Raw genomic sequence first — 11,305 nt, forward strand, 5'->3', positions numbered from 1 at the left:
TCTATGGATATTTGTTTGCAATAAGGTCTTTGATAATTTTTTGCTTTCTAGTTTACTTTGTTGTAGTCGTACTATTTTATTTCCATTAACATGGTTGAACTATCTTTTATTGTATGCTTTTACTATCTAATTATGAAGAAAATTTATCATTCTTAGTCTAAAAACAATACTTTCAAAGTTTTATAACTTTTTTGAGTCTCGTTGGAAGTATTCATTAAACAGATTATAAGATTTCTTTTATTTAGACAAAAAATTGCCTCACTTTCTAAGGTCTAAGCTAGAGCTTTTGCCGCATATTCTATAACATAAAATTATAGATAGGTTCTTAAAGAAGGGATCCCTTGTTTAGACCACACACACACACACACACACACACACACACACACACACACACACACACACACACACACACACACACACACACACACACACACACACACACACACACACACACACACACACACACACACACACACACACACACACACACACACACACACACACACACACACACACACACACACACACACACACACACACACACAAAGCAATGTTGAGCTCTTTGGTGTAGACTTATGTCCATTGCTATGTGTGTCAATGTAGTCTACAATTTGATTAGCAAATAAACTTGGATTTGGTGATGAGAGACATGTCCAATTGTTAGGAGAAAGTATAAGTAGTGCTTCTACAAAGTTTCTTCTTAGCATATAAAATAGCCATAGTAATAGAGTTTTTTCCCAAGATACTTTATAATATCAAAACAATGACAAAATGAATGGGGGTGGAAAGAGCCAAAGACGCATAGTCTATGAAAATTTGTAGATGCATATCTAAGAAACGAGACAAGGGCACTCGTGTATGTATGTCTGTATCTACATGCCCATGTGTGTGTATGTGTAGCGTATGCAGTATACGTGCATATATGTACATGTGTATGTGTGTATAGTGTATGTACTATACACGTATATATATGTATGTGTATGTGTATATACATATATGTATGTGTGTGTGTGTGTGTGCATATGTAGGTACACACACACACACACACACACACACACACACACACACATGTATATATATATGCACATACTATGTATGCATGCACATATGTATGCATGTATGTTGTACATATTGTACATATATCGAGGGGGGTCCACCTTATAGAATATGTAAGATACCACGTGAGTTCAAAAGAAAGGGTATTATATTTAGTAAAATTTATAGGATTACATTTAGAAAATGGGATTTTTAATTACAATTTGAAAAATATACATAAATTTAGTGAAGTAAAACGGGTCATTTTAAGGCCTTATAGCATATAAAGAAAGGGTATTTCTTAATAACCTTTAAACAAACATTATATAGATGTTTTCTTATAAGTGGACCTCCTTGAGTACATATAGTATTGTATATATCTTATATAGCATGGAGAATGAGGACATATCTCCATGGTAACATCTCACAATATTTGCGCACATTGATGTTTGCTGAATGAGAGCCCCCTGTGAGGCGAAGTTGTCATAGTTTGTGGCAACATGTGCTGAAGAAATTTGATAGAGATGCTAAGAAATTGTCTAATCCTAGAATAATTCTTAACTTTCTTTCTTTAATTGTCATTCACCCATGGCATCTTTAGAAACCATGATATCACAAAGCGCTTTCAATAATACCACACCCATTTTTAAATTATTGATTTAAATGTATCACCCCATTGGTGAGGGCCATACTTTGCACTATGCCTATGGCATGTCACATGAGCTGCTGCTGTCTTGCTTTTGGTAAGCACGCTTCATGTGTGGCTCACAACATTATTGTCATGTGAAGGGAGGTTTCACAATAATTAACCTAAAAGCATGGGTTTGAGCTTGGACAAGGGATCATTATAAGCGAAGTAAAGTTCGTATGCCAACTTGACTTCACTTGCAATGCAATGTTGCTTGTGAAAGCTTGCTATATAATACATGAAGTTGCCATGCAATTGCCTAGAAGCTCTATTTTCATTTAGACATTTATTAAAATGTGGGATTTACTTTGGTCTCCATTATAATTTCCATTCATTACTTTATTTAAGTTCAGATATTATGAACTAAGCTTAAAGAAGGGGTCTTGTAAGTAAAACGAGTGAGATGGTGCATAATGAGAGGCATTCGAGTGGAAATGTCAATGATGAAAGTGGCCTGTGATTAGTTAAAGCTTGATTGAGCTTATCAAAGATGTTGTTTACAACTTATATCCTGAAACCGAAGCTGACGGGTCGCCATGCGTGACATGCTCATGTAATGCTAGGAAGTTGGGACACGGAAGCTCGATTGCGATGGCGAAGACAGAAAGGGATCAGTCCGTGTCGATTGCGATGGAGAAGACAGCGGTTGCAGGCGGGTCGCCATGTATGACATGCTCCTGTAATGCTAGGAAGTTGGGACACGGAAGCTCGATTGCGATGGCGAAGACAGAAAGGGAGTCCGTGTCGATTGCGATGGAGAAGACAGCGGTTGCAGGCGGGTCGCCATGTATGACATGCTCATGTAATGCTAGGAAGTTGGGACACGGAAGCTCGATTGCGATGGCGAAGACAGAAAGGGAGGGTATATATGCGCGCGGAGAGAGACGTACATAGACATGCAGAGAGAGAGAGAGAGAGAGAGAGAGAGAGAGAGAGAGAGAGAGAGAGAGAGCGAGCGCTAGCAGTCGTTCATTGAGAGAGAGAGAGAGAGAGAGAGAGAGAGAGAGAGAGAGAGAGAGAGCGAGCGGTAGCAGTCGGCGCTAGCAGTCGTTCATTGAGAGAGAGAGAGAGAGAGAGAGAGAGAGAGCCAGCCATGGAGGCACTCGTGCAGTACTTAGAGGGTGGCGATCAATATCGGCTGGCTTGGCTGTGCGTGTGCAGTAGCGTAGCTGCCACAGTGATAGGCTGGGTGGTAGTGATGGTGCATGCATATGTGGTGGGGCCCGCCCTGGTGGCGCGGGCCCTCCGCCAGCAGGGCTTCCGCGTGCTGCCCCACACGCCCGTCGTAGGTGACATCCCCCGCCTCAAGCGCCTGGAGAGAGAGGCCCAGTCCACCCCCCTCCCCTCCGCTTCCCACCACCACCTCCTCTTCCCTTACCTCTTCCCTTTCCACCACCGCCACCTCCTCCCACGAGGTAACAACCATCCTTTCCTTTTGCATTTCATGCTTGTTTTCTTACTCTTATTGCTCGTTTGTTTCTTAGCATCGCTCGTCAGGGTGTATCCTGCCACGATGCTGCACTGCTTTTAACAAAATTTAGGTATATTGTATCCCACTTTCAAATATTGGTAAATCACCTTTAAATTTCGAGTTTGAAGGTATCAAAATTTGCAAAAAAATTCAAGGGATTTTAGTGTTTAACATTTAGATTTACCTTGATTTTTGACAAAATAACCTATGAATTTCTTGAGATCAAAGTGTTTCCACCTTCAACTTTTTTCCTTTTTTTCAACCACTGCTCTTACAGCAACCACAAATCCACAATTATGATGGAGTTCTAGCTTGCTTTTCCAATGTGACATTGGACTCTTTCAATGTCAGGCCCTCTTTGAAAAGAGCCTACCAAACTCCCTTCTCTGTCAAGTTCTCAACTTTTCCTTTCTCGAAGGCCATGCTTCAAAACACTACATGCACCCTTCTTCTTTAGCAATCCCAAGAATTGACGTAGATCAACTTAGTGTGGAATTCCATCACCTTCTACCTAGGTTGAACAGTGAGGATAAATCAACTTCTTATAAATTATTTCCCCACACTACCCTTAAGCTTATGCTCCTCCACATTGGAGGATAATGCACTTAAAGCTACCCTAGCCTTGCATCCACAATAATATAGGAAATTTGTGTGAGCATTAAGGAGATGGCGATTTTAGCTATCAAGAAAAATTAATTGCTTCCAAATTTTTGGCTATTGATTGTGTTGCTTCAACTTGAAATCTTTGAAGTCAATATCTACTTCCCCTCATGTTTTATGCTTGAGTATTGTATGATTTACATAATTTGTGTGGTCTTTGGCCTCCCTTCGTTCCATGACTCATTACCTATATTGCTATTTAGGCTTGCATCAACTACATTAAAATGATATTTCCATTTATGATTCTTAATAGCAGGAGAGGGCTTTGTATTTTGGGCTGGCAATCAACCTACCTTGCTACTTAACAACCCAGATGATGTTAAGTTAGTGATGGCACAAGATGTAAAGCTCTTTCAGAAGACAGAAATAGCCTCCAAACACCTTCATCAATTATTTGGTAGGGGCATCCTCCTTGCTGATGGTGATGATTGGCATAATCAACGACATATCCTTCAACCGGCATTCTTTGTAGACAAGCTCAAGGTAATAAATCTCATGTTACTATTGCATAAGCACACATCTCATCATCCCATTATAAAACTGAGTAGCATCTCACTATAACTAGGATAACCTGGAGATAAGTTGCGTAGATTGTAAGCCCAAAATTTATGGGCTTGCAAAGGTTCTTGTAGTTATAGCAATAAAAAGATATGGAATTCTTTGGTAATAACACATTATGTCCCATACTATACACTCCTTTTGAAATCATAGAAAGTTGCTAAACATGAAATGCCTAATGATGTGTTCATGTGCCATCTCTATGTCATACCCACCGATAGGGAATGGTGACAGATATGACCACAAGTGGATTGGAAATGGTTAATAAGTGGAATAAAGAAGTCTCTCGTCAAGGTGGTCGCCCTGTTGAACTAGAGATAGCAAAAGATATCAAAGATGCAACTGCTGACATTCTAGCACGCACGTCCTTTGGCTTAAGCTATCTCAAGGGGAGAAGTGTCTTTGAGAAACAAGTTCAACTTCTTCAACTATTGGCTCAGCTTCAAGTTAAGTACATCATTCCAGGCTATAGGTATGCAAGAATCCCAATGCACAACATTGGATTATCTTTCCATCATGGTGCTTAAATTGATCATGGTTTTGTGTAACCTTGTTTACCTAGATTCTTGCCTACAAATGATAACCGCAAATGTAAGGAGTTAGAAAGATCGATAAACCATGAGCTTCTTGAGATTGTGAGATTGCGTCGTGAATCCATTAAAAAAGAAGGTGGTGCTAACGATTCATATGGAAATGATATGCTTGGTCTCATGCTAGCTGCAGAAGATGAGGAAGTGAAAAATGGAAATATAAAAGCACATCTCACAACCCAACAAGTCATAGATGAATGCAAAAACTTCTTCTTTGCTGGACATGAGACCACTGCAAACTTGTTGGCTTGGACTTTGGTGCTACTCTCTCTAAATAAAGATTGGCAAGAAAAGGCAAGAGAGGAAGTGTTTGAAATTTGCGGCAAGGAGGGTGAACCAAATGCAGATCAAATCAATAAATTGAAAATAGTGAGTATCTTTGTTTGCCTTAACAAAAGAGATTTTTAATTGCATTTATGAAAACATGTTATAGTATGGTAGAGCCTTTGATTAAGTTTAGCATAATGTGATACCAAATTACCTAGAAGTAAGGTTTAACTTTTGTACTATTTTAATTGGTGCTTGCAATAAATCTCTATTATGAAAATACATATATTGTCTCTACATTATGTACACCCAAGTTAAGGAAAAAGAAACTAAGTGGCATTTCTATCATAGGTTGGGATGGTGCTCAATGAGTCTTTGAGGTTGTATCCACCCGTGCCAGAGTATGGACGTCGCGAAGTACATCCAAAAGTGAAAGGATTCAATGTGGGAGATAAGACTATACGCAATGGTGTTGCAGTTGTAGTGGCCTCCTTATATATTCATAGGGACAAGCATATATGGGGAGAAGATGCAGATGAGTTCAAGCCAGAAAGGTTTGTTAATGGGGTGGCAAAGGCTTGCAAGCATCCGCATGCTTTCATGCCCTTTGGGCAAGGTCCCCGCATATGCATAGGTCAACATTTTGCATTCATGGAGGCAAAGATAATCATATCCCTCATCTTGCAACATTTTCGCTTTGATTTATCTCCTAATTACAAGCACGCCCCAACATATGCCATTACAATTAGACCAAAATATGGTGTTCAGGTCATTCTTGAAAAACTTCATTAATGCATTTAGACTAAGAGTCATTGTTGAAAAGTTTTGTTAGAAAGATGGAATAAACTTAGAGGGGCATTACCCTATCTCAATGTGCAAGAAGTGAACTTCCTCTTGATCATACCCCTACATTGTTACGCTTATCAACCCTTTAGGTCACACTTTCCTTAGAGAAAAATCTATTTCTTGGATGCTCTTTGCATAAGATAGTTTCACTTACCACTATAATCAATATTTTCAAACATGATCGTGATACCTAGTATTTTGTGCAAAAGTATCCATTTGATTTGGTTCTATGAACATCACTACTTTTATTTTTTCTTTCATGAATTCTATCTAAGAATAAGTGCATGCAATGAAGAAACTTATTTTCAAACATTCCTTTCAATGCCAATCAAACATCCAGGTTTCTTTTCTCCATTTTGAAATGGAAGTGTAGACAATCAACTCAATTATCATATAATATTTATTCATAATTCATCCCCCAAATGGTAAAGCTACCAAAAGTGTGTTTACCTTTTGGTGTCATATTTTGGTTTGAAGGTGTACATTTCATGTCATAAAGAAAGATGCCAATACCCTTGCTTAGTAAGATGTAAAAACCTTCTTCGGGGGCTTAGATATTGCAATGAGGTTGAAGCTAGATGAGACTAAAAGGAGGAAATATTAACACTTCAAAAGAATGGGATCGACTCGAGCATAAGAGTAAATCATAGCATGTCACCTCATATCACTTTTTGTTGAGTTTACTTCTTGACAAGTAGAAAGGCCATCTCAAATTGATCATGTCATATCAATTTGTTTCCATTTCCCAAAGGGTTTGATGGTGGGCCATGTGTTAAATTTCCAAAGTAATTCCACCATTCTCTTTAGGACTAAAGCTAGAGAAGTACTTGCATCTTTGTTACCAAATATCAGGATCTAATAAGGTGTTGCTAACATATCTTCCTCACTTTCTAGCCATTGCTAGTACCTAATAGCGTATATTGTACTTGAACCATGCCAAATATTTTTGAGCCATGTCTAGAATACAAGTTTTGCATTGTGCAAAGCTATTATATGTCTTGCCCTTTCTCTCTTATCTTCTCAAGTATCGTAGTCATCTCTCTTGCCTTGATTTTGTATAGATCCTTTGTGGGTGTAAAATTGAGAAGTTATGGGGGAAAGACAAGGGAAAATGAGAGCTATAGTTATTCTCGTGTGAAGATTCTAAGAAGACTTGGCATTATTAATGATTGTGTTAGAAATGTGAAATATGAGTCATAATTATTGAACAATTGGTGTTGGAGGCCAAACTGAAATAGCGAAGGAACTTGGGTTGCTATTTGAAAATCTTTTTAGAGAAAAAAAAATATCCTTTAAAAGACAAATGGTAGATGGGACTACAATATCTATGAGTGATAAACCTTGGAAAATCCTTGTAAAACAACACAATGTTATATCTACTTATTTATGTCGCATGACCAAGTATGGAACTTCTAGATCAAGATAACCTAACTCCCTCTAATTTATGACCACAAAAAACATAGCGTAACCTTATCTCAATCTGACCAAATGACCCCTAAGTTAAGGGTATACTACGAAGCAATGCATCTACTAATATATGGTTAGGAAAATAGAAGCTCTTTTACCCTATTTTTGGAATAGCATCATTTCTTTCTAGATATTGCCACCTGCTAGGTTAAATCCTCAATATCTCTATTCACAATTGATCACCAAGTTAAATCCTCAATTCTCTATCCTTTCACTTGATTTCACCATCAACATTCAAGCCATTGCAAAGCCTTCTTTACAGTACCTTCTAAGGTTCATTTATAATGCTACATAAACCTTTGAACTCCTCAAGTTCTTTAGGATTAACGTGTCATCATCAACTCCTAGTTATCTTTAGGTAGACTAATACGAATGAAATATTGGGATAAAGTCTAACATGTGGGCCTAGTTTCAATTCCATTAATTTGATACGAAACTTATAATGGGCAAAAATATCTAATAGATAATTTATCATAATTTGAAGAACTTTCGTTATGACAAATCTAAAAGTCATTAGTGACTTTCAAGTAGATTGATATCTCTTGGCTCTAAAGATGATAAAGGTGATCATTCTTTGCTAGATTATCTTTGATGAATTTCTCATTAATAAAATTTTCAAATAAACCAAGGCTTCTAGCCCAAAAGTATATGAATTTCACATTTATGAATAAACCCATATGCATCATGAGCACTTTTGATAGACTCACAAATGAAGGGTCAGCCATTGCATATCATGAAAGAAGTTCCTTTATGCATCATTCTCATAACTCTTGAGATCTTCCTTGTCTTATTTCAACAAATACTTTGATACCCATACATAAAAATAATCAAACTATAACTACTTAAGTCCACCAAGTCTCCTAGCTAACCTACTAACCTACTAAGAAACTTAATAATCTATTACTATAAATCTATCGCCAATACTAATCTGCTATTTAACTAACAAACCTACTAATCTATGGCTATTAATTTATCACCACTTCTAATTTACTAATTAACTTACCAACCTAGTAGAAATCTAATAATCAATATGATTATTAATTACTCTAAAGATATTCATTATTAATATGTTCACATTGAAAGCTTAAAATTAACCATTGATCTAAGTATTAATCATTTTATAGGTATTATCTTGTAATGTCCCCATTACTTAGTTTATTTTAATAAAAAATGTGCGTATAGATTCCAAATTTTGATTTATGTTGAAAAAAAAATGGTAAAGATTGCACATTTTTAAAACTAGCTCTAACTATAAAGATAATTGTTATTATTAAATGTGCGTATAGATTCCAAATTTTGATTTATGTTGAAAACAAAATGGTAAAGATTGCACATTTTTAAAACTAGCTCTAACTATAAAGATAATTGTTATTATTAATGACGTATTATATGCCAGTTCAGGAAGGAAGACTTGGGAAACCCTCCCAAGATAAGCTTATTAAAACTATGTAGTATAGAACAACAGAAAGAACTAGCTTTTTCTACAAGCTAGTGGGAGCTTCTCGCGTGTAGCAGCCAATGGTGCCAACAAAGCCTTTGTACCCCATTGCCAAGTATGCCAAGGCCAAGATGCCAAGGTATATGCCTTGGTCACCGCCTTGGAGTGATGCCTGCCCAATGATGCACGTGCAGTGCTTGATGTATATTCGTAAATTCTTATCTTTATCTCCACGGTACGTTCCAAAAAAGGAGCCCCATCTCTGACATAATCAATGATAGCATCGAAAATGCTAAAATCAAGTGTTATTTCTTTACCCCCTCCCCCGAATTACTATAAAAACAGGGATAGAGCATCACGTCAAAACAACAACCCATGCAGAATTCTCTCTGTTGTTGACGTGACGAAGCTTTGCTGCAATCAGCCGAGCCTCTCTCTCTCTCTCCACACCTAAACGAAAGCGTTGCTCAAATCCATCAAGCTTTTTCCATGGCTCCCAAGAGATGTTGAGCGAGGTCATGCTCGAAGAGTTTCCCAATGCAAGGAAGTAGTTGCTGCTGTTGAAGCACAAGCAGAAGTTACCCCCGATTCCATTCAACCTAAAGGACCGGTTATTCCACAATAAACTGAGATTCCAGTCATACCCCATACATTGAGCGAGGTTGTGCTCAGAGAGCTCCCCAATGTGAGGAACTAGTCATTGCTCAAGCATAAGTGGAAGTTACCTCCGAATCCATTCAACCCGAAGGATCAGTTATTCCACAACAAACCGAGGTTGCAATCATACCTCGTAATCACAATGGATGGCCGGATCGAGATAATCAGTCAGACGAGTTGTGGACTGTGGTGGTTCAGGATGTTGGGGTTCCCAACCCAATGCTCCCTAACACTCTGGGAGTGTGGAAAAACTCACCTACGGGCGGGGGTCCTATGCTCCTGAGGGAGGTTACATGTGTTTTTGGTTTTTGACCACTTTAGCACCTGAGAGAACAAAGGGCCGAGTGACAAGTGCCCCTGCTATGTAGGACGGCTCCTGAGGCTCAGGGAAGCTTAGAGGGGCTCTGAGCCAGTAAATTCCATGTTGATCATAGACGGAGTGCAATCACATACAGGCCAATCCTATGAGATTGAAAGGTTCTATCCTAGGTTGGACAATGTCTTTTTGTGGAAGGATGGTTTTGTACCACTCTACGGAGTGATGATTCTGCTTGTTATTATGAAATAAAGTATTTGATTTTTGAATTGTTTGTTATGTGCTAAAGATTGAGTTTAACAAACCCAATTTAATTGAGTAATAAAAGGAAGCTGTTTTTTATATGTCCAAATAGTGTGGTAGTATGCTTTACTAATTAGAAAAATAAAGTAAACCCAATAAAGGAATGTGGGAGGCTTCGATCCTGACGATCGAACCGCCTATGGCTGGGTGGACCCGATAAGTCGGGTAACTTTCCAACACTAGATAGAGCTGATTAAATTGTGACCCTCCCAATATCGATAGGATTAGTTACTAGGTTTAACACTATTTTAGGTGGCCAGAGCTGAGTTTTTACCTTATGGGTAGGGGGATCAAGTTACACTCTCCCTCGTCCCTCACTCTCTTTGAACCAAGTGCATAGTTTTTACCTTATGGGTAGTGATCTTTCTTAGGTGGGCATTAGATTTCTGTTAGGGGGTGACTTGTCCATGGTTCCCCTGTGAAGTAGAACTAAGATTCCCATGTTCAACTAAGTCATAGGTTTCCCATAGGGAGACTGGATGGTGATGTGCATGGATATGAATTTTGGTCGACTACTAAGAGAACTCCTTGGGGTATGTATTGGAGGAGGCACCTCACATATCTAAATTAATAATTAACATTAGTCTTGTAGTTTTCCACAAAACTGGCTAGAAGAAAGCCACTTTAGTGGCTTAGGTTCTATGTCACATATTTGCAATAACATGTGCATATCATAGCAAAATTGGATGGGATATTACCAATACTATAAGATAGTAGAGTAACATTTTTGGAATACATTTTAAGTGGAAATTCACTTTCCAAAAAAAAAAGATTTTCAAAAGTTTACGAAAATTGGTTTAAGCAACACTCAACAATGCTATTTGGAGCTCTTTAAAAAGTTAAGTGTTTTTATGAAATGCTCTAAATGGGAATGCATACTATACATATCAAAGTATTTTTCATGAATCTTTGCCCGGATTTTCTTTTGTGGAGATGGTTTTGATTAGAAGTACTAAAAGTTTTTTGATTCCCTACGAAAATTGTCTCAAAGTACACATAGCATTTATAT

The 11,305-nt window shown here is 37.9% G+C and overlaps 1 protein-coding gene across 2 annotated transcripts; it reads left to right on the forward strand.

Annotated features, from left to right (window-relative positions):
* The first annotated feature begins 2,641 nt into the window (after positions 1–2,641).
* On the forward strand, positions 2,642–6,291 carry LOC148038447 (cytochrome P450 709B1-like). Of its 2 annotated transcripts, none has more exons than XM_087672178.1 (5): positions 2,642–3,138; positions 4,108–4,337; positions 4,634–4,884; positions 4,975–5,371; positions 5,621–6,291. In XM_087672178.1, exons 1-5 carry the CDS (start codon positions 2,817–2,819, stop codon positions 6,059–6,061), a joined length of 1,641 nt encoding a protein of 546 aa, XP_087528304.1. In that variant the 5' UTR covers positions 2,642–2,816; the 3' UTR covers positions 6,062–6,291. The 2 variants fall into 2 exon arrangements, with proteins under 2 accessions (XP_087528304.1, XP_087528313.1); XM_087672187.1 differs by having other exon boundaries at positions 2,646–3,138; positions 4,111–4,337.
* Positions 6,292–11,305: the final 5,014 nt, after the last annotated feature.

The sequence above is a fragment of the Lygodium microphyllum genome, chromosome 3 (assembly GCF_053477565.2).
Source record: "Lygodium microphyllum isolate KBCC chromosome 3, Lygodium_microphyllum_v1.1.10, whole genome shotgun sequence".
Lineage (NCBI taxonomy): Eukaryota > Viridiplantae > Streptophyta > Polypodiopsida > Schizaeales > Lygodiaceae > Lygodium > Lygodium microphyllum.

What these genes read in the sequence shown, in the direction of transcription:
- LOC148038447 (XM_087672178.1), top strand. Translation starts at nt 2,817, where the DNA reads ATGGAGGCACTCGTGCAGTACTTAGAGGGTGGCGATCAATATCGGCTG. An exon ending in CCGCCACCTCCTCCCACGAG is followed by an intron (nt 3,139 to 4,107) that starts GTAACAACCATC and finishes GATTCTTAATAG; the next exon opens with CAGGAGAGGGCTTTGTATTT. An exon ending in TCTTTGTAGACAAGCTCAAG is followed by an intron (nt 4,338 to 4,633) that starts GTAATAAATCTC and finishes ACCCACCGATAG; the next exon opens with GGAATGGTGACAGATATGAC.